This window comes from Ambystoma mexicanum, chromosome 13 (assembly GCF_040938575.1).
Source record: "Ambystoma mexicanum isolate Mex_15411 chromosome 13, UKY_AmexF1_1, whole genome shotgun sequence".
Classification (NCBI taxonomy): Eukaryota; Metazoa; Chordata; class Amphibia; order Caudata; family Ambystomatidae; genus Ambystoma; species Ambystoma mexicanum.
The window spans coordinates 70,461,521-70,485,728 of record NC_090938.1 but is presented as its reverse complement, the minus strand read 5'-3'; the positions used below and the strand labels follow the sequence as shown (position 1 = coordinate 70,485,728).

The 24,208-nt window shown below is 45.9% G+C and overlaps 1 protein-coding gene across 1 annotated transcript in view; it reads left to right on the top strand.

The window, feature by feature from the left end:
• LAMB3 (laminin subunit beta 3) overlaps positions 1-24,208 on the top strand; it is a 149,626-nt gene that overhangs the window by 110,202 nt on the left and 15,216 nt on the right. Inside the window, exons 15-18 of the mRNA XM_069633278.1 lie at positions 3,257-3,417; positions 5,815-6,020; positions 8,917-9,120; positions 10,789-10,933. Coding sequence (XP_069489379.1) covers positions 3,257-3,417; positions 5,815-6,020; positions 8,917-9,120; positions 10,789-10,933 — 716 coding nt within the window. The remainder of the gene's footprint in view (positions 1-3,256; positions 3,418-5,814; positions 6,021-8,916; positions 9,121-10,788; positions 10,934-24,208) is intronic.

Sequence of the window (24,208 nt, the reverse complement as noted above, 5' to 3'; positions counted from 1 at the left end):
ACGCGCAGAAAAACATCTGTGCACAGTCGCGCACAGTGTTGTTCTCGGCACGTGGGCTTTGCGGGATCTCTGCACAATATTCCATAATTCAGGCCCCTGGTCTGCATGTTCTGCCGCGTGTTTACGCCCTGTCATATTCTCCAGAAAGGTCTCTTGATCAAGCATATGAAAAGATATTCGGAGTGTGGAAAAAACTGCGAGGTCTCAGGCTCCCTTTGTGCACAGTATTGATATACAGCACGAGCTGCACAATAAGTGATCTTATTACCGGTTGTTTTGCCAGCCAGAATACAATTACTTGCCTTTGTGTCCGACTTGCGAGACAGAGAGCCCTTTGCCTAATTTCCTTTCAGAATATGCGTGCTCATTGTCGATGTAGTAGGGGACAAATAAACAGCATTAATAATCACATTACTCAATATTTCCATTTACTAAGAAGGAGCAAACAAATGGCTCTTTGGTGCCTTAATGAGGCAAATCTACGGCGCTGCTCTGTATTTGTTCAGAACAAATGACAATGGGGGTCATTCCGAGGTTGGAGGTAAGGGATTACCGGCGCCTGTAAGGGCACCGATGGCGGTAATCCCTTACCTCCGTATTCCGAGTTCCCTTTGCGCGTCCCTCTTTACCTCCTGCTTTTAGCAGGAGTAAATTACGGGACCCGCAAAGTGACCTTGGAGTAAATTACGGCACCGTAGTTTACGGTGCCGTAATTACCTCCTTCACCATTCCCATTGAGCCCTATGGGGGCAGAAATGGGGATGGGGAAGGGCTATGGTGAATGGGGAATTACTGGTCCATCCAACCTTGGAATGGACCGGTAATTACTCCATTCACCATGCCGGTATTCCATGGAGTAAATAGCTCCATGGTTGCCAACCATGGAGCTATTTACTCCATGGTGTAGTCCTAACTCGGAATGAGGGCCAATAGGTTTGGCGTCTTTGAATGGCAGGCGCATTAGCCCACAGTGCTTTTTAGCTCAGTGCGCCTGTTTTGTTTGGTCCTCGCTGCAATGACATACATGCCGTTTACCGGCACACTGCTTAAGTGACAATACACAGAGTGGCCATTTTTTAAAGGCAGGCTGTAATCCTCTCCTTTGTGGTAAGAATTACAGCGCTCCCCATAAAACCGCGAGCCAGCGGAAATGCTGTCCAACGCCCCTAAAGGGAACGCGCCTTGAAATGGCTTGAGATTTCATTTAACTCGAGAGAAAGGTGCGTGCAGGCGCAATCCCCTTGAACACCTGCTCCCAGAGAGAGGTAGTGATTTACTCTCCCTTCCCAGATCCAGCAAAACACTCTGATTTCTTTAGAAGTGAGGCAGTCCTCCGAATTTCTTACTAGGACGAGTTCCTCGACCTGTCCATATATCATTTAACAGGCTCCACAAGAAGTGCTGGCAGCCAAATATGTATGTATGGGGGTTCACCTTTTGCAAATTTCAAGCCACACATAGAAGAGAAGGCCCTTTAAACACCCTTTCTTTCTGCATGTTTAAAGTCCAATATGCTGAGAACGCACGGATAGGCCCTGCCTACTGACAGCAGAGATGAGACCTTGGCAATCGTGAGTATACAGTGGGCCAGTGAGAGGCAAAGGGACAAATGCAAACTTACATGTTGTGACCTACAATATGTTCTTTAGAGATCCGAGTTCTAACCCCTGCTTGACCAAACTGTGTGACCCTGGGCAAAAGACAAACTCCTTGTACTTCCGTTCCTGCATCTAACGGCACATTGATCATAGATAATAACCCTAAGCATACCAGCCCATGATGCCTCCCTGGGTGGTCATTAACTGCCAGCCGCTAGTGTTATTTGTGCATGGATGACCCTGAACTAGACAAGTACCTTTAAGATTATCCTAAACAGCCAACCCTTCTTTCCAAGATCAACCGCTCTTCAAAAGTTCATATAAATCCAGTAATGGCCTCCCAAGAAAGACCAAAGGCAACTCAGCAGGAGGCTTATTTCCCCATTAGAAGGAAACGTGCCTAGAAAACTCAGGGAGAAATGACATATGACACACAGAGTCTCTAGGTGTTTGGTTATGTGCCCACCCATTGTCTGCCCATGGCCATGCTAATCCCTACGGCCATTCCCACCAATTCCTGCCTCTGCCCGGTCTAAACTCCTCCTATGGTGACTCTTTGAGCTCGTTACCATCGGGCTTTGTATTCAAGGCGCCTGCCAGAATGTATTCAAAGCAGTCTTCTGAGGGTTAATGACTTAACTGAAGTTGCAAACCTGCTACTGGTGTAATAAAAATGTCTTACCAGGTCTGCCTTCAGCCACGCGATTTATAAGCACTATGCGTGTCTTTCACTGAAGTCCTGTTAAAAACAAGCATTGGCAAAGGCACTGAAGTCCCAAAAGCCCAAACTGTTGGCATTCCCAATGCTTCTTTTTTTTATCAGTGTAGTCCATACCAGCATAACACTGAAAGGGAATACTAGAAAGGGGTGTTGCCTGTCAGTTCCAGACATGTACACCTGTGCAACAAAAGTTAAAGAAACCGTAACACACCTTGTCCTGCTATGACCAGAGTTGAAACGTGGAACAGTGAAGCCCAAGACCCTGATGAGGGGCAACCAAATCAAGAATGCAGAAACATTGTGGTCCTAGCTCTTTTATGATGCATAACAGCAATAATGGTACTCTTCTTGAGTGAGGTTTGGTCTAAAAGCAGCATCTCACTCGATGGAGGGGGGGGGTAATTCCAGAGTTGGCTAACAATTACCCCCCGCCCCCCCAAAAAAAAAGACATACCTCACTGATGCAGTCTCCAACTCAGCACATCACCAGGGTAGTTCCAATGCATTGAACTGGTCTTGGTCCTTGGTCTTGCTAATTAGTTGTGTCCTCACTCAGGAGAAGCGATGCGTCCAGCTTTATATCACCCAATAGCTCAGTGGCAACGCTCTCGTCTTGGAAACAAGACAATGCAAATCAACACATGTTCAAATCCCAGGTCCGTGCTCAGAAAACTCTTTGGTATTAAGTGCGTTATAAGAAACGAATATAATAACTATGTGTAATGGGCCTTTTCTGAGTTTATAATCTGTGTTTTTTGATGATGATGATGTAGAATATGTACAGGAAACCCCATGGGCGGGAATGTTGCAAAGAAACGTAAAGACCTTTGAAGACTGTCTCTTTCTTTTGGACATCCTTATCGTCAATCTATTCTCAGGAATTTTGTATAGCGCTAGTGCTTACCTCAGCGTGCCTTCAATTTTCGTTTTTTATCAGAGATGCAGCTCAGAAAATCAATCCTGAATTGCCGCACCTGGAGGACTCGTCGACCCTATCGACGGATCTGAAAACGATCAATAGCGACCTCCTCTTAGTGGGGACCGAGTACCTCAATCGAAAGATGCAGTTCCAGAGCGCGAGCAGCGACGGCCCTTCAGGTACAACCCCCCATTTCTCCCCGTCCTTCGTTCTCCATGAGTTCCACCTTGTATCAACTGGTTAGGAGATCTGAAGAGCTGCTCCATTTTGATTAAGAATGAGTGTGTTGCCACCCACCCATTTGCACACGCAAAACGTTGCAGGAGCACTTTGGAGTTACTCTTGCAAGCAAATTGCATTGCTTGCTGGTTTGCAAAGAATCTGCTGTGCGACAGGTGCAATTAGTGTATACCACAATTTGGAATTCATTAACGGTCCGATTCATGGAATGTTTGCACGGTTCCAAGTGACTTTGCACTGCTGAAAAGTGACTTTGCACTGCCGACACAAGCCCTGGTTCATGGAACTGTGCAAAGTCGGTACCAAGTCATTCCAAAATGACTTTGCATTGCAAAAATACACCTTGCACGCTTGCATGAATCAGGGTTTGTGTCGGCAGTGCAAAGTCACTTTGAACCGTGCAAACAATTGCATGAATCGGGCCCTAAGAATCCAGGAGAGTGGTAAGAAATGAGTGGTAAAGGGGCTGTAATTTTGCTGTCACGACTTTACTGTCACACTACTGCATCACATCCTACGAGTTTTGGTGGTAAAATGGATGATTTATCTCTGCCAAAAAGTTGGAGCTAAACCATCCACTGCAGTGCCAAAAACCGGCAGCTCTACAGAGCAGAAATACCGCTCATGGTAAACGCGTCAAAAAGCCTTACTGACTCAAAAAGGTGGAACACACTTACTTTGCAAAGCCATGACTCACAGGGCGAGGTAAGAGTACATGATTTTGGTGATAAATCAGTAGATTTACTGCCAAACTCATAAAGTCCATCCACAGAAGCATTCGAATGTCCCCCCAGGCACAGAACACCTGGAAGGGAACTTCCACATGGGATCGTGCAAAGCGAATAGCGAAAAATATACAATTGTTTTGCAGAAAGTGATCTCAGACTGTCATGGAAACCTCCTATAGGCCGGGCTCTGAAAGAGGCAATTCATAACTATCAAGTCCTTTTCTCCTCAGAGTGCATTTCAGCATGCTCCATGATGCGCCATAATGCACCATGATGCGCCATGATGCGCCATAATGCATCATGATGCTCCATGATGCGCCATGATGCTCCATGATGCTTCATGATGCGCCATGATGCTCCATGACACCCCACGACGCTCCATGATGCACCATGATGCTCTATGATGCACCATGATTCGCCATGATGCGCCATGATGCTCCATGATGCGCCATGACGTGCCATGATGCTCCATGATGCTCCATGATGCTCCATAATGAACCATGATGCTCCATGATGCTTCATGATGCTCCATGATGCTGCATGATGCTCAATGACAGTCCATGACGCGCCATGATTCTCCATGAAGCGCCATGCTGCTCCATGACGCTCCATGATTCGCCATGATGCGCCATGATGCGCCATGATGCGCCATGACGCGCCATGATGCTCCCTGATGCTCCATGACTCTCCAGGATGTTCCATGATTTGCCATGATGCTCCATGATGCGCCATGTTGCTCCATGATGCTCCATGATGCGCCATGATGCGTCTTGATGCTCCATGATGCGCCATGATGCTCCATGATGCGCCATGATGCTCCATGATGCTCCATGATGCTCCATAATGAACCATGATGCTCCATGATGCTTCATGATGCTCCATGATGCTTCATGATGCTCCATGATGCTTCATGATGCTCCATGACAGTCCATGACGTGCCATGATTCTCCATGATGCGCCATGTTGCTCCATGATGCTCCATGATGCGCCATGATGCGTCTTGATGCTCCATGATGCGCCATGATGCGGCATGATGCTCCATGATGCTCCATGATGCTCCATAATGAACCATGATGCTCCATGGTGCTTCATGATGCTCCATGATGCTGCATGATGCTCCATGACAGTCCATGACGCGCCATGATTCTCCATGAAGCGCCATGCTGCTCCATGACGCTCCATGATGCACCATGATGCACCATGATGCATCATTATGCACCATGATGCACCATGATGCACCATGATGCATCATTATGCACCATGATGCGCCATGATGCACCGTGATTCTCTGTGATGCACCATGATTCACCATGATACACCATGATGCGCCACGATGCACCATGATGCGCCATGATGCAATATCATGGCCGATCATGCTCCATTATTGTTTGCTTTGAATGCCCATTGACACCCCCTCTGGCTGCATCCATTTTGCAACAGAGAAAAATAGCACAATGCTCCTTTCTGTGTCCTTGTGATAAACTGATATCTTTTTGCTACTCTGCCTTCAAGTCATCTCTTTCAATTCTCTTCACACTCAATGATTGTTGAACACAGTGAGATGCACCAGTTCGGTCATGCCATATGCCTTTCCTTTCCACCCAATAGGAGACTGTAAAATGATCACCACCGCATACCGAACCTCAACGGATGCCGTGAACCGTGTGTCCGAGACCTCCAGGATGATCGCTAAGTCTCAGGAGAGCCGTGGCAGCATTGAGAAGCTAGAGAGCGAGGTCAAAGGGGACCGCTCCAGGCTAAAGGCACTGCAGGAGGAGATGTCCTTCCCAGACCTGACCCCGACCATCAACCGGGTAAGGCCGTTGCAACCTCACACCAATGGTCTTCCTGGGGGAGCCAAGAGATATTGACCAAGAGGTTTGCTTGACGTAGCTATGTTTTCCTCAGCGTTCTAAATGCTGTCCATGTATATGCCCGCGCGGATGAGATCTCGAGCAACTCCTTTGCCTCCAAATTCTCAATACCAACATCGTTTCCACTGTCTTGGTCTATAGCTTAACTTATTTAATCATACACCCGCCAAACTCTTTGGAATTTGTGAAAAATGTGTAATAAACAATGTCATCGGATGATTCTTTTTTAGTGGATGGTAGTCATAATTTCCCCCAAATAATGAGTAAGCTCAAACCAACCTTGGGGGATTTCCTCCGAGAACATTTTAAGCATAATGAGGTTTATATGATGCATTTTAAATAACATTTTTGTCACCAAATAGGGTGCAAAATCCACGCTATGCAAAGCTGGTTCTGCAGGGTAATGACAACAACTAAATCTAGTATATGCTAGATCACAACAGCACCTGCCTGTGCCCACAACAATACCAGCATTGACACTGCGAAAATACGCTTCTAGCCCACACTATAAGCCAGCACCACCACTATAAAACACATGTACATGATGCTTTCTGTGCCTATGATATATATCAGCATTGCCACCTTTTTACTTTGCCTATCCCTACAAGATATGCCATCTCTGCCACTGTAAAACACACTTTTGTCATTACTATCCCTACAGCATATGTCAGCACTGCCACTGTAAAACACACCTTTGTCATTACTATCCCTACAACATATGTCAGCACTGCCACTGTAAAACACACCTTTGTCATTACTATCCCTACAACATATGTCAGCACTGCCACTGTAAAATACACTTTCATGGTGTTCAGCCCCAATGTATGCCAGAATTACTACTGTCAAAACATTAATGATGGCATGCCAACAATACATACCAGCCCGGGCACATGTATTGCTGAATAGATTATTATTCTCTGTGTTAAACCGTGCTTTGGGCTCTATTCCAAATGCAAAAGTGCAAACTGATTTCACAGATGACCGTAGAGTTTTGTCCACAGCAACACTGAGTTTATAATTGGGCAAGGATGGGTGATAATGCATTTTTCCACCTGAATCTAAAGAATCCATGATCATTATGTCAGCCTCAGAATTATACATGTGAAAGACCAGACTAAGAATTACCCATGCACCTTAGTAGACACATGTCTCAGAAATGATTAGTAATCGTGGCCAGCTGCCCCCTAAAAAGATTTCTTTTTTATCTATTAAATAATATTGCTCCCGTAAAATAAATATAATTAACATTTTCCAAAGATCAAATATTAAATGAATAATCAATGGTGCTCTGCTCTTTATCATGACTCAAAGCCAAGGTAAATCCCCCATCTAGAATTTTCATATTTTGAGTTTAATTTCTTCCTTTCAGAAAGATCTGCTGGTGACAGAGCAACTTTTTCTGAAATATTGGTGTTTGCCGGTTGGTCGTCAGTGAGCCTGGCCCTCATCCTTGTAGGCGGATAAATCCCTCCCCACTTTTCCATACTGAGGTTTAGCCCCGCCCACTCCCATCTATTTGTTTTTGGCCCCTCCCCTCTGTCCCTTGCACCGATAATGCAGCAGCACATTAAATAGAATCAAGGTGGATAGCAGTCATTGCAAAGCTTCAATGAATCACTGACTACCTGAGAATAATTCCTAGTAATACAAATAATAATATATTGTATGCAGTGGTTCAAGGTGTATTCAGCTGCCTCTAAGCACTGTACAAATAGATGTTATTTTGTATCACATTTCATATTACTCTGTTTATTACCCTGAGGAAGATTAAGGGATGAATTGTCTTTGCCTGGATTTGCACTTGTCAATGCAGGATGCACACCGAGGCAAGTGATTATCCTGCTGAGCTATCTAGTTGTCTAAGCCCTTTCTTTACATGAAACAGCCATTCTATAAATCCATCAGCGAGGAAAGCACTTAACCTTTTGGCCTCGTGATTCAAGCATATGGAAGTAGCCTGTCTGTTTCCATTTCCTTCCCACTCTCCCCCTCCCTTCCTTATCTATGCCTTAGCTCTTGTTAATGTCGCCAGGCCTAGTATGATAGTTGCTTGTTTTGTACCCTCCCTCCCTTTCTGCACCCCTCTCCCTCACCTTTTGTTTTTCTCCCGCTTTACTAGAAATGTCGTCAGGCCTAGTACGGTAGTCGCCTGTCTGTTTCCATTTCCCTCCCACTCTACCCCTCGCTTCCTTATCTATGCCTTAGCTCTTGTTAATGTCGTCAGGCCTAGTATGATAGTTGCTTGTTTTGTTCCCTCCCTCCCTTTCTGCACCCCTCTCCCTCACCTTTTGTTTTTCTCTGGCTTTACTAGAAATGTCGTCAGGCCTAGTACGGTAGTCGCCTGTCTGTTTCCATTTCCCTCCCACTCTCCCCCTCGCTTCCTTATCTATGTCTTAGCTCTTGCACTATCTGAAATGTCCTCAGGACGAGTACGTTAGTTAATTTCACATCCTTACTGTTCATGGCCTGTAAGAATGTCATTGTATTTTCCCTTGTTCCCTCCCTTGCTTTGAAGCGCTTTGTAGTTGCTATATAAATAAACTATCATATCATATCATATATCATACCATATATCATATCATATGCTGACTAGCCTATTCTGTATGAGATCATGTGTGTTAGGGGTCTCTGACCTTTGGCTCTGCAGATATTTTAGACTACAGCTTCCATAAGTCCTGGCCAGCTTAGTCAAGGATGAGGGATCATGGGAGTCATAGTCCAAAGCATCTGGCGAGGTGCAGATTGTAGGACCTCTCGTAGGTTGTATATGGTTTGCATTGAATCTGTCTTTCACTTTCGAAGAGCTGCTCTTATTTTTTCACTTTGACCTCGCTAGGTCTGCGGTGGAGCACGTGCCACGCCCTGCACGCCGGAAGAGTGTGGAGGGAGTGTGTGCCCGCTGGACAGTGCTGCTGGGTGTGCACCAGGCTCCGACTGCAGGGGGGTGATTCCACTGTCGAGAAGCGCAGTCACAGTGGGCAAGAAAACAGCCGGGGAGCTCCAGGCCCTCAACGCCCAGCTTCAGAAAACTACAGAAATGGTATGTGTGCAGACAGCGATTATTTCAACTATTTTAGGGACGAGATGAAGTTGCATAGAGAACTGGATGAGTATTCTTGCAATCAGCTGGAAGTACTGGCTGGAGGGCACTGTGAGAGATGGGGAGACAGGGGGATTCCTTGAGGGGTCCAGGTGACACAGGCAGAGGAGGCTGTCAGGATAGAACATGGAATCTTTGCCTGAGGGGGCATACACAATTTGCAAGGTGGCACTGAGGTGCTGGATTGCCATCTGTTCTTGTGAGTTTGAAATAAACTATTATAGAAGGGTGAGATGAGGGCATTATTGTGCTACCATCCTTTAGAGTGGGAAAGGAAGTATCATGCACAGATTGAATGCCCTTAAATGGATTCCTAGAAAAGAAGGAAAGTGCCAGTGGCAGAAGCAGAATTGTCAAGAACTCTCTTTCTGTGTGTGTGTGTGTGTGTGTGTGTGTATTACAGCAACATAGGCTGTAAACTTTGCATCATATGCCAATTTGGTGTCTACTCTGGGAACTCTTTCTCTCACTCTTTGACTGCTCTCTCTCCCTCGCCCTCTGTTGACGAGTGCCATCTTTGCCATTGGTCTAGGACCATGTTGGGGCTGGTGCGGATGCCCGTGCAGTGGTGCTGGCGAGGGTGTGCATGTACTCTGCCTCCCTGGCAGGCATCCCTGCATTGTGTTTCTTCTGCTGTGAACCGGTGCCTTGATTTGATTCAGTAGTTCGTTTGACATTGGTAGGGTGCTCATTAGTTGATGGCATCTTAAAAAAAGCACAGTGGGTCTTTGAGCTATGGAAATACAAACAAATAGGAAAAAGACTATTGAAAGGATGGCGAAAGTGGATAACTTTATGTTGGAAACCTAAGAAAATCAATTTTAATAATTTTACGGAGGGTTCCGCCGCTAATCCAGATTGCAATCAGCATGAACACCTTTTTTAATGGCATGATTTCAGCTCATTTGCATACCCAAAATGCATTTCTCAGTGGCTCGGAACAGGCGGTGAGCTTCTAGAAATGGCTAGGGTGTGGCTCGGAGGCATGCGTGGTTTGTTAACTGAAACGCCAAGTCTACTCTCGTATTTTTGGTTTAAACGTTTTTCCATGTATTTTTCTAAACCCACCAGAACATTGATGGTGTTTAGTTTGAATGTACAATAAATAGTTGACAGCAATTTATTGTAGATTGCTTCTCTCAGACCTGTACATCTAGGCACTGTCAGGCAAGCAAATGTATCATTTTTTTTAAGCACAATTCTAACCAGCTTTGGTGTTGGAAATACTCAATCTTTTTGAGGTACCAGAACATGCTATGGGAGGGGCTACAGGAGCCCCTGTAGGAGGGAACACAAACTGTTGTTTTTAGATTGAAACAATATTAAGATGATAATCTAAAACTATCAGAAATCTGAAAGTGCCTGGAAAAAGGAGTGAGAGTGAGTTTGTCTATCCAAAGTTATCCCCTTTCATCTTAGCCTCGGCAAGCAATGCTGGCTATTCCCCATTGTACTTAAACCTTTCAGGAAGAGAGCGACATACACTGGGTTTTGTGGACTCCAATTATTATGATGGAAAATAATTGCATCTGAAACTATTGTTAATTTGCAAGGATACTAAATATGTATGCACCGTTTTGTTTAAATTGAATTAATTACTATTGGCAGATCCGATCAGCGGAGCAGTCTGCGAACCAGATTCAGAACAGCGCGCAGCAGCTGACGGAGCGCGCCACTGGCGCCCGGACTCAGATGGAAGGAGACATGAGACGCACACGTCAGTTCATACAGCAAGTGCGCGACTTTCTCACAGGTATGGCAGATGGCTGCTTTGGGTAGCGCCGCAGGGAATTATTTCTGGAAGATCCAAAGCGCTTCTTCCACCCCGTATGATAGCATTACTTCTCGCTGGTCACTCCACACAACACTAGTTCTGATCCCCTCACTCTAGAGCCTTGTGTGCTGACCCAAACCACCCCAGTTACCTCTGTTACACTGGCACCCTAGATGCCAGCCCCTGGGTGCCTACCTATGCTTCCCAACTATGTTTGCACCTCATAAATTCCATGCATAGTCTCAAATACGGATCCTATGCAATGCTCATTGTTCAGAATCATATTGGACCCATCAGACAATTTTCCAGGGGAACTTTAAAACTGAGCAGCTTTAATGTGTTACTTTTATCCTTCATAACTGGCAAGAGTTCCCAGTTTCATCCATTGAAAGTAATAAAACAATCGACATTGATGAATTTAACAATTTCAAAAGATATGGGGATTGCTTGAGCTTCACTTTCTCAATTTTTCTGATAAAGTGAATTGAATTTTCATGTACAGATTCTTCATGGAGTTCATTGCAATTTCTCAATTCCTTATTTCACTTGTTTAACTCAATAATCAGTAAAGAGTATCCAGTCGGGCAGGGCAGTCTTTAACTTTTCAATAGTAACAACCCGAAATCAGACAATATGGCTGCTCATTTGACCCCGCCCCCAATTTCATCACATAGGTATTAATATTGATATTTTTTTTCTATTGCACTAGTACACAAGTGTTTCAGAGCGCGACAAGGCAAGGGAGGGGAACAGGGGAGAACAAAACAACAATCTTACTAGGCCCAGTGACATTGAGAGCGCGCAAGTGCATGGGAGAGGGGGAGGGGAAAAGTGCATGGCAGGGGGGAGAAGTGGAAAGTGCAGAGCAAAGGAGAAACAGATAAATAATAATAAATAAACAAATAAATAAATAATAAAAACAACAAACAGCCAGCAAGTGGCAAGTGCTGGGTTTAAGGCAGCAGACTGGGTAGGTCTGATAAGTGCAGGAAGAAAAAGGGGGTGGCTGTATTAGTATATATACAAACCCCCGTGAGGCAGTGCGGGAGGGTGGCAGCGTGAGCAGGTACCTTGGCCCGGAGGACAAAGGGTGGCCAGGTGCACGGTGCCAAGAGAGAACAGACCAGCAGGGGAGAGGGGGAGCGAAGGCAGAAGCAAAGAGGAAGGTCTTGAGGTGCTTCCGGTTCCCGAACCCGCAGGGATGTTGGTTGGGGGGGAGGCTAGGTATGATTTTAAAATCTGTTTCATTCATATCCATGAACTTTTGATCTGCCTATATGTTAGGTAACATGTTTTGCTTTCCTTCCTGTAAGGGGTCCTTTGATATATGTACCCTAGGCTCAAAACTTGCATCTTCAAGAGTACCCCCTTACCGTGCCTACATGGGTGTATTTCACTGTGGTGCATATGGCCTCCTTAAGGACCTGTTCCCTTTTCCGGATATCCGATCCTCCTGCTGTGATGTCACAGCAGGGGATTATGGAATTCATTATCTACTGCGATGACATAATGCATGGGAAGACAGTATTTACTCAACCTGCACCTGGTTTCCTTAGACCTGCAGGGGGTGGTGGCCCGACACCAGGCACGCTTCTCCTTCACGGGGGTCTCTCTTCACAACGCATTGCAGTGCTGGCACACGGTCACAGTGCAGGGCAAGTAAAAGGGGTGTGGGTGGGGGGTGCATGCACAGCATCGAATTATAGGGGGTTAGCTTTGAACTCTGGAGTATATTGTAATGTACTTGTCATTTAAATAGCGCCTTTTACCATTATAATAGTCTTAATGCGCTGGTAGTGGGAACGCCCTTGGTGGAGCGAAGTCCAGAGTGTTGGGACCATGAAGTAGGATTAGAATTTGTGCGTGAATTTCACCATGTTACGGCTTGGCTGGGCTAGCCAGGCTACGGTAGAAAGCAAGTCACGACGTCAGGCATGTGGATGGGTGCTGAGAAGGTGTCAGGAGAGGGCTTGAGTGATAGAGACTCGCAATGTGTTCAGCATGCCCGAATTTGTCATAGGTTTTTGCTGCATTCGGATGTCAGAGGTGTTGAGGCATAGCCTGGTGTAAGTAGGCGTTTGGAGTGTTCCATGTGAATTTAGTCACCAATCGAGCTTTGCTCTTGCCGTCATTCAGATGTCACTCGGAACCTCTGGGTGGCATATATCCACGTAGTTGTAAAGACCCATTGATAATTCTATATTGTAGACATGCGGGAAAAAACATCATAAATCGACAGCTAAGGTTCCCTTTAGTCAAACAGCTGCAGGGAGGACAACAACAAATGAGATCAGAAATAGTAAAACCTGTTACACACGCTGCTTAAAAATGCCACATCTGGGCTAGCTAGCGCTATCTAAAATGAGATGAAAATAGTAAGACCTGTTACGCACGCTCCTTAAACATGTCACACCTGGCTAGCTAGCGGTATCTAAAATGAGATGAGAAATAGTAAGACCTGTTATGCACGCTAGTTAATCATGCCACCCCTGGCTAGCTAGCGTTATCGTTATCTAAAATGAGATGAGAATAAGTAAGACATGTTACGCACACTGCTTAAGCATGCCACACCTGGCTAGCTAGCGTTATCTAAAATGAGATGAAAAATAGTAAGTCCTGTTCCGCACGCTGCAGAAACATGCCACACCTGGCTAGCTAGCTCTTTCTAAAATGAGATAAGAAATAGTAAGACCTGTTTAAACATGCCATACCTGGCTAGCTAGCGCTTTCTAAAATGAGATGAGAAATAGTAAGAACTGTTCCGCATGCTGCTTAAACATGCCACACCTGGCTAGCTAGCGCTATCTAAAATGAGATGAGAAATAGTAATACCTTTTACGCACGCTGCTTAAACACGCCACACCCGACTAGCTAGCGCTATCTAATATGAGATGAGAAATACTAAGACCTGGTATGCACGCTGCTTGAACATGCCACAACCTGGCTAGCTAGCGCTATCTAAAATGAGATGAGATATAGTAGGACGTGTTATGTATGCTGCTTAAACATTCCACACCTGACTAGCTAGCGCTATATAAAATGAGATGAGAAATAGTAAGACCTGTTATGCATGCTGGTTAATCATGCCACCCTTGGCTAGCTAGCATTATCTAAAATGAGATGAGAATAAGTAAGACCTGCTACACATGCTGCTTAAATATGCCACACCTGGCTAGCTAGCGCTATCTAAAATGAGATGAAAAATAGTAAGTCCTGTTCTGCACGCTGCTTAAACATGCCACACCTGGCTAGCTAGCGCTATCTAAAATGAGATAAGAAATAGTAAGACCTGTTCCACACGCTGCTTAAACATGCTACACCTGGCTAGCTAGCACTATCTAAAATGAGATGAGAAATAGTAAGAACTGTTCCGCACGCTGCTTAAACATGCCACACCTGGCTAGCTAGCGCTATCTAAAATGAGATGAGAAATAGTAATACCTTTTACGCACGCTGCTTAAAAATGCCACATCTGGGCTAGCTAGCGCTATCTAAAATGAGATGAGAAATAGTAAGACCTGTTACGCACGCTGCTTAAACATGCCACACCTGGCTAGCTAGAGCTATATAAAATTAGATGAGAAATAGTAAGACCTGTTATGCACGCTGCTTAAACATGGCACACCTGGCTAGCTAGCGCTATCTAAAATGAGATGAGAAATAGTAAGAACTGTTCCGCACGCTGCTTAAACATGCCACACCTGGCTAGCTAGCGCTATCTAAAATGAGATGAGAAATAGTAATACCTTTTACGCACGCTACTTAAACATGCCACACCTGACTAGCTAGCGCTATCTAATATGAGATGAGAAATTCTAAGACCTGGTATGCACGCTGCTTAAACATGCCACAACCTGTCTAGCTAGCGCTATCTAAAATGAGATGAGATATAGTAAGACCTGTTATGTACACTGCTTAAACATGCCACAACCTGGCTAGCTAGCACTATTAAAAATGAGATGAGAAATAGTAAGACCTGTTCCGCACGCTGCTTAAACATGCCACAACTGGCTAGCCAGCGCTATCTAAAATGAGATGAGAAATAGAAAGCCCTGTTATGCACGCTGCTTAAAAATGCCACATCTGGGCTAGCTAGCGCTATCTAAAATGAGATGAGAAATAGTAAGACCTGTTCTGCACGCTGCTTAAACATGCCACAACTGGCTAGCCAGCGTTATCTAAAATGAGATGAGAAATAGTAAGACCTGTTATGCACGCTGCTTAAAAATGCCACATCTGGGCTAGCTAGCGCTATCTAAAATGAGATGAGAAATAGTAAGACCTGTTACGCATGCTGCTTAAACATGCCACCCCTGGCTAGCTAGCGCTATCTAAAATGAGATAAGAAATAGTAAATCCTGTTCCGCACGCTGCTTAAACATGCCACACCTGGCTAGCTAGCGCTATCTAAAATGAGATGAGAAATAGTAAGACCTGTTCTGCACGCTGCCTAAACATGCCGCACCTGGCTAGCTAGCGCTATCTAAAATGAGATGAGAAATAGTAAGACCTGTTCCGCACGCTGCTTAAACATGCCACACCTGGCTAGCTAGAGCTATCTAAAATGAGATGAGAAATAGTAAGACCTTTTACGCACGCTGCTTAAACATGCCACACCTGGCTAGCTAGCGCTATCTAAAATGAGATGAGAAATAGTAAGACCTGTTCTGCACGCTGCTTAAACATGCCACACCTGGCTAGCTAGCGCTATCTAAAATTAGATGAGAAATAGTAAGACCTGTTACGCACACTGCTTAAACATGCCATGCCACATCTGGCTAGCTAGAGCTATCTAAAGCTATTATTTTTTTCACCGTCAAGACTGGAAGTCAGTAGATCATGAGCTTCACTCTCTGGGATCCCTTTTTTAAAAGTTGAATAAGTTAACGGAAACAGCACATTTCTATAAAGGAGAAAATTAAATCGGTGCCTAGTACTTCTAAGGGGCATCTCAGTGTTCTATACTATGGCCCAAAAATAAAAAAGGAAAAATCTGTTTTGACCTATAGTATATGCAAACATATGTAAAGTAATTTCCCCCAAACATTAGGTCAGTCTAGAAGGTGTTTTAAGTCTTTCAGTGAGTTAATGTTCCGGTAATAAAAAGGAGACTTTGTTACATGACCGGAAGTCCGGGAAGGAAACTCGTCACATAACAGGAAGTGATTAGACGTGGTACTCACTTTTGTACTTTTGTCTCTGCTACCTAATCATGGTGCACACGGTGCAGTGTTTACAATGCGTCCCCGTGTCTGTGCGGAACCAGCACGTCATCCATATCATGCTGATAGAAAAGATGTTTTATTTTTTTATTAATTGTTATGTCCGATTATTCTTTATCATTTACGTTGGCTACCTTTTTGCCCTGGATCGCTGTCTTTTTTTTTTAATGAAGTTTTTTCTTTTTGCTAGTTCATCTCTACTGCTGCGTTTACATTTTAATTTTTACTACTCTGTTCTGGACAGCAGTAATAACACGATGTGGCCCACTTTTGGGGAGTCACCTAACGCTAGCCAACTGTTGTCGTGGCGATGTGAAATTTGGACATCTCTCTTCAGGTTAACGAGTTGACAGCATCCTCTTGCAGCAGACAAGCTCTGATCTGCTCACGCCTGTCTGCATTTTCCATACATAGGTAATTAGGTCCTTGAAGAGGCGCGCGCCGACCTCGCTGCATCAGCAAAGTCCTGCGCTTGCGTCGCGCGTCAGCGGCCGGCGGCACGTGTCTTGTCCGGAGCAGACGGCTAATCAGGCGCAAGATGCTGACAGAGTAATCCACCCCTGCTGACTTCTCCAAAGTCAAGCAGTAATAGCAGGTTTGGATCGGAAAGGATTACACTGCCCGCGTCTCGCGGACACCTGGAGGTTGCGGGTCCTGTCCAGGATCGTACTGGCTTATAGGGCAATAGGCCCATCGCGAATCAAAAACCCAAAATGCTTGTGTGGGCCAATTTTTTGGGTGAAAGTGGAGCACTTTTTTGGCCAATGTGGGCCAGTTGGATGACTTATTTCACTATGCGTTTAATAGTTTTGACCAGTGTTTCTGAATAAATATTCTTTAAAATATACAGTTTGCATCACATTTGATCAAAAACCTCCCCCTTGGGTGCTATTCAAACAGCATCAAACAGTGCCTTAAGTTGCACTACAAATCGAGCCGGGGCTCACCGAGGGGCCTTTTGTAGAGATCAACACCCTCTCCCGCTGGGGGAGAGGGTGGTAATCTGCATTTATTTGAATGGCTTGCCTGGCGGGACAGTGCCTCGCCTATTCAGCCTTAATGGTGGAGCTGCCCCTCGCCAGCTGGGGAGGGGCAGCTCCACCATTAAGGCTGAAAGGGTGAGGCTGCTGGAAGCAGAGGCCTTTTTCCTAAAGACTGAAACACCCGCGAATCTGCGGGAGCTTCAGTATTTAGAAAGCAAGGAAGGCCTCACGTTTTCTCCTTAATGGTTGTGCTGGCCCACGTGCATCACTTGATTAAAGGGATGCCTTGCAGGTGCGGTGCCACCATTATGGCTGAAGGCATTTTTTTCTGAAGCCTGAAGCTATTGCACACGAGCGAGAGCTTCAGGCTGTAGAAAAAAATGCCTTTTCGTGAGTGGCCGGGGCTGCCAGGGGAAATTAGTGCGTCCCGGCAGGGCCCTGCCTCAAAACGAAATTTTGGAGCCTGCCGGGGCCCAGCCCCGGCAGGCCCCGGACCACTTAAAGCCCTGGCATCAAAAAAGGAATGAATTCCCATTTGCAACTGTGCGACCATTTTTTTGTTGGTGCCCGAGACAATGTTATGCCCCTCTCCGGACCTGGTCCTGTCCCGCAGCAATGGATGTCTTTGCCATATCTGTGGGCTCTTGAGTCATGGTTAGTCGGAATGCTCTTCAGGCTGGTAGGGACTTGAATGTTCAATTGAGGAATGACGCTCTTTGATGGGGGTTCCCAAACACTTCTAAAGGCTCGTCTCTGGCCCGAAGTATACCAGGAGGTCAGGGTGATGTATGAAAGTGTCATATGAAGACATGGGAAGAGATGACAAGTACAAGACACGGAAACCTGGAAAATAGGACTTTGCAACCAAAGCTACTGTCCTTGGTCCATATCTAAAGACTTCACACATTTTCCAATAGGATATCTATATACTTCAGGGAAAGTTGGATTGTAAAGAAAAGTCCTACTAATGTCTATCAGTTCTCCGCAACTCATATTCCCCACCACAAAATTAGCTTTTCTTTTTGGCTGTGCAGCTCAGTGTGCTAATAGATCAGTAGCCCCCAGGATGAGTGATTATCACCTGGGACAATGTTCCTTCCCCACTCTATGGTCCTCAGTTTAGCCTCGTAACTAATTTGTGGGTGGGCGATTATCCTGTGATAATGAAGGCTCCCTCTACCTTTCAGGCTTAGTTACAGCTCGCTGTCTTCTCATTAGACAATCGAAAAGTGTAGAATCCAGGACCTGGCCACCTCATTCCGTCCCTCTCTTTCGTTCTTCTCACTGTTTGCAGCTCTCTAGCCTATCGGCAGTCTTGTAATGAAGGCCCTAACCACCTGTAGAAGACTGCATTCCAAGCTTCCACGCACTGGGCACTGGGCACTGGGCAAGGAGGCGTGGACAAGCTCTGGCGCAGGAAGCCCTGGGTGAGGCTCCCTTTCACCCCCTTGTTCACAAGTTCTAACACCAAAGCCTTTTGCATAAGGCTTTTGTGTGCTTCATGACCTTTGCTCTCGTAAGAGGCCCTCGCTTTTAGCTCTGGGCCACTAACTTCGACAGTGGTCACCTACCACACAATAGAACTCTCTCCTGCGGGCTGTGATGCTTAGTTACTAAAGAGTACACCCAACTATCATGTTGCCACATTGCAGCAAACAATACTTGATTGGTTCAGACCCTACTCACCCATCACTCTCCTCAGTAGGGTTGTGTGGCCCTCATACTCGTGTAACAGGATCAACACTAGTGGAATAATTGCTGCGTGAATGAGGCACGCGATGCTATTAATGAATTATCTAGTGCCATGTGCAGCCAGAGGCTGCTTCCACGGGCACCAATCTACTCCAATAATGAAGCAAACCAGGGCTGCTCCAGATAATGGCAATTAATTCAATTAGGGACCTCACTTTCCACCAGTTAGTCTATGTTGTGCTTGTTAGCATCACGTAGTCTTCTGCAGGGCATTGACAAATAATGAACGAATGTTTGAGAAATTAGCAGGTAATGAGTACTGTGCACGAGCCATGCGATGTGTAGGGCCATGTGTTTGTGGTCCCAAAATAAGCCCTTTTAATTTTGGCAGCAAGAAGACCCTGGAAGAAAGCTGAACGATTGGGTAAAGGCAACTGCCCCCTTTTGAGTGCCAGGCTGGGGTGGTGGGCAGTGCAACATTCTACAATGACTTTCAGGCTTTGAAGCAGGCCATTCTCAAATCCCCCTCGTTGGCCAGACTTGTTTGTGATACCTTGTGATGCTTAGAAGTCGTTTTATGGCTAGGTAGCGCTATAAAAAAACAATGAAGAAATTAATAAAACAATCAATCAACAAATCCACAAATTGGTTAAAACATTCATGTGTTTCTATCACTTTCCGGAGTGGAAACACTGGGCCCGGCTGGTCCTCTCCTGCCCCCTCACTATTCACTGCTCCTCTTCTTCTAGGAGTAAGGTGAGTGAGCCCATTTCAAGCAGTAAAGTAACCGGCTACAACGTGTAGTTCCTGCCCACCTCAGGATGTCCGGTGGGTGGGATAATCTCCAAAACATTATAAAATGATAACCGGGACCCCAGTCACTAAACTTTGATTGTAACTAGGTAGAAGATATAGACTGCAGTGTTTGGGATCACTGGTTCTAATCCCGACTTCCAAACTTGCGCAAGTTAGGTGATCCTGGGAGAAATCCCTTGACCATGCCCTATTCTAATTGCTACAAAATGTGTTAATGATAAGAACCAAAAAAGGTCAGGTTTGCATCTCTACTTTGATGGGTATCAGGTAATAAGGTCCCCATACATAATGTCCCCATACATAATGTCCCCATACATAATATCCCCATACATAATGTCCCCATGCATAATGTCCCCATACATAATGTCCCCATACATAATGTGCCCATTCATAATGTCCCCTATACATAATGTCCCCCATACATAATGTCCCCATGCATAATGTGCCCATACATAATGTCCCCCATACATAATGTCCCCATACATAATGTGCCCATACATAATGTCCCCATACATAATGTCCCCCATACATAATGTCCCCATGCATAATGTCCCCATGCATAATGTCCCCCATACATAATGCCCCCATACATAATGTCCCCATGCATAATGTCCCCATACATAATGCCCCCATACATAATGTCCCCATACATAATGTCCCCAGACATAATGTGCCCATACATAATGTCCCCCATACATAATGCCCCCATACATAATGCCCCCATGCATAATGCCCCCATACATAATGTCCCCATACATAATGTCCCCATGCATAATGCCCCCATACATAATGTCCCCATACATAATGTCCCCATACATAATGCCCCCATACATAATGTCCCCATACATAATGCCCCCATGCATAATGTCCCCATACATAATGTCCCCATACATAATGTCGCCAGGAAAAGACATTATGTATGGGGACAGGTTGCAGGGATGTCCCCTGCTCCCATTGTAAAAAAAAAAAAATGTGTGGTTTGCGGGGGTGGCCCCACATGTTCAATGTAATAATGTTTCCGCAAAAAACTGTGCCTTTTTTGTCAGGAGACATTTTTGCAGGGACATCATTACGTGGAACCCTTTCATGCCAGTAGATGGCAACCTGGAAACCAGGGCAAGAAAGCTTAACAGGCATTAGTGTGGGTAAAGGTGGCGCTCTACTCCCTGCAGGTCGTAGGCTGCTCAACCCACTATATAATTGTAAATGTTTAGATATTCTGGAAGGCAGTGGAGGGGTCATCTTCTCTGCTGCCTGGCATGTGTTGAGGCACTGATGACAAAAGTCACTTTCAGTCTTTGCACCACTTTTTTGTTTAATTAGCCTGAACCAGCACTCACCCAAACGTTTCCACATTGGTATGTCTTCCACGGCTCGCCTCAGGGATTAAGAAAGGGGTTATAATATGATATGATATGATAAATCATTGATAATGCACCTGTGCACAAGTGTTTCTAGGCAAGACAAGGAATGGGAAGACAAAGGGGACAAAACAAATGATCTTACTAGGCCTTGTGTCATTCAGATCGTGCAAGGGGAAGGGAGGGGAAAAGTGCCAGGGGGAGGGAAGTGGAGAGTGCAATAAGCAAGCTCAAGTACGTGCCACCGGGGTGGCCAGCTCTGATTAAGTGCAAGGAGTTAGAGAGCTGTAGGGATGCAGATGCAGAGAGAGAGAGAGAAAGAGAGAGAGAGAGAGAGAGAGAGAAAGCAGAAGCTAAAAGGAAGGTCTTGTGTTGTTTCCAAACCTTTCTCAAGTTTGAGAGAGGCAGGGAGGCTGTTCCAGAGAGAGTAACCAGCTGATGAGAGAGACATACCCCCCATACTCTGCCTGGAGAAGCGTCTGATCCTCAGAGAGTTAGAGGTGGATGAGCGGCGGAGTCGAGAAGGAAAGCACCTGGGAAGAGAGAGTTGAATTAAATGTGGTTGCCAGCCCACAAAGCTTGGAGTACAATGCAACGAGTCTTGACCTTGATCCTTGCTGCCACCGGGAGCCAGTGGAGAGATTTCAGGAGAGATACACTCCCTGGGCTTACGGCCAAGGACAAGTCTTGCAATCCTGTTCTGGATTAGTTGCAGAGGCCGAAGAGTGGAGGCAGGAAGATTTAGAAATAGGTTGTTGCAGAAGTCCAGTCTAGAGAGAACCAGGGCTCCAGAGACAGTGAGCTTCTGGGAGAAAGTGAGAAAAGGATTTGAGGGAAGAAGGAGAGGGTGGAGTCGAAGATGACACCAAGGTTTTTTGATTCGAAGGAAGACACAGGTAGAGGGCCCAAGGAGGGTGGCCAGAGAGAAAGAGGGAAAGCAGGAGCAGGGTCCCAATGAGAAGGATCTCAGTCTTACTGGCATTAAGGCAGAGATCATTGGAGGCACACCATTACTGAATCGCGGATAGACAGTCAGGAGTGAGTGAGGGAGAAGAGGAGGCTGAGGGGACACTGAAGGAGAGCGTCATCCGCATAACACTGAGCGTTAGGAGAGAATGTAGAGATGAGGTGGGCCTGCGGTGCCAAGTAATGGTTGAAGAGCCAGGGTGAATGGTTAGAGCTCTGGGGAGCACCACATGAGGAGGGAGAGGTGCTGGAGACAAAGGACCCCAGTGGACCCGGGAGGTTGATGGGAGAGGAAAGAGGCCAACCAGGCTAGGGCCTGATACGTGATGCCCAGGTTCTCACAGAGATGATTGATCAGGATGGCGTGCCTGACTGGTTGAAAGCATTGGAAAGGTCAAGGAGGATGAGGACAGAAGGAAGGCTAGAGTCGAGATTAGGGAGCAGGTCTTCACGGGTGTTCAGGAGAGAGTTTCTGTGCTTCTGGCTGCTCTAAAGCCAATTCTGTTGTTTTGCTCATCTTCTTGAGAAACTTACCAGACCATTATTTTGAACCCACACGTATATTTCCATCTTGAACCATAAAATAGCCATATATGCACCATTTTAATACTGTGGGTTTCTGCCAATAATACAGAGGAAATGTGCTTGAAGAATGTTGTTATCAGTGAGCCCCCAACATGTGTTCTCCCTAAAGCCGCCCCCTCTTGTCTTGCGGATCATAATTTTTAATAAAAAGCAATAGGCCGTCTAACGTCTTCGGCGTTTGAGTGCTAGTAACTTTGTTGTAGCTATTGCCCTGCCTCAACCACGAATGGTGGGTGATGGAGGAGAGAATGGCCATGATAGCACCCCCTCTCGTATGGACATGAGGCCAGGAGGCAACATTTGGAAGGAATTTTTTTTTAAAACAATCTGCAACCTGCTGTTCTCCAGATGTTTTGGACTACAATTCCCATGATTCCTCACCATTGAGTATGCTGGCTATGGCTGATGGGTGTTGTACCTCTGTAAACCTAGAGAGACAATAGTAGCCCGATATTTCAGTGGGTTAAGCCTAAGGAGTCCAGATTTCTCAGTGGGCGAAGGCCTTAAACACTGAGATCTGTGTAACCCTCAGGTCACAGGTTCCAAAACGCGGCAAGGCCAACTCAGTCGTTTTTCCTTCTGAGATTAGTAAATGCTTAGACATTTTTTTGGCTAATCATGATTGTCCATAAAACGGTACTATATAAAGTGATTTGACAAAGGCACTCTATAAATAACAGATTAATTATATAGACCACTGGTCTCAGGGAATGAGCTGCAGACAGCTGTAGCTCACGGGCGAGAGGGTGTGGCATGTGTTGAGTGCTGGTGTAGACTTAAGAAGAGCGTCAGAGAGGGGGGGTGGAACAGTCAGTAGTTCAATCCCAGAGGAGGCATCAGAGTAAAGAAAGAGCTGTCGAGGGTGGGGGCACTAATAGAAAATAACTGCCTGGCGGTCCTCCCATGCACTCAGCAGCCATTCCACTCTGGGGGTGTAAGTGCCATGAAAGGAATCAAACTGAGCAGCACTCATTGCCTGTGTCATTTAATCCCTCATCTTTATTTATACGTTATGAGCCTAGCTCACTATCATCCGCAACCAAGCGCTTGGCAGCCACACTAAGATGTAAGGTAGAACAGAATGCTTCCAGAATAAAGGCACGTATGTCCACACTGTCAGGCCAGTAAGAGCAACACAGAACCGCCACACACCTGAGGAACATTATATGTGCCATCCTAATTATCAGGGCAGGTTAGGAGAGGGGTCCTCTCCATAGTGTGGCGTCATTTCTCATTGGAACCCCCCTCCCCCCCGGACTATCAGATGCGCTTCTGCTGGCGGAGGAGCACTGCAGAAGACTTCCACTCCCCTCCCTGCGCAGGTGAGAGTGATAGCTAATTAAAGCTATCGAGGCAGCTCGGGTGGTTTTTATATGTGATGTAAATTGAGTGCTGTTTAATTGATTACTACTAACAGCTCTTATTAATCACTTAGAGGTGGGGGGCGCACAGCATGTAGCACTGAACAGGGAACAGGGATACGGTTCTAACCCAGGAGGAGTACCTTGTCACCCCGCCGAGCAGGATCCATGTGAACGCAGGCCTAGCTTGGCGAGTGCGGGGCGCAGGCTGGTAGCCGGTAAGGACTCGGTGGCACGGCCAGGCAGTGCATGCACAGGCTCCGACGCC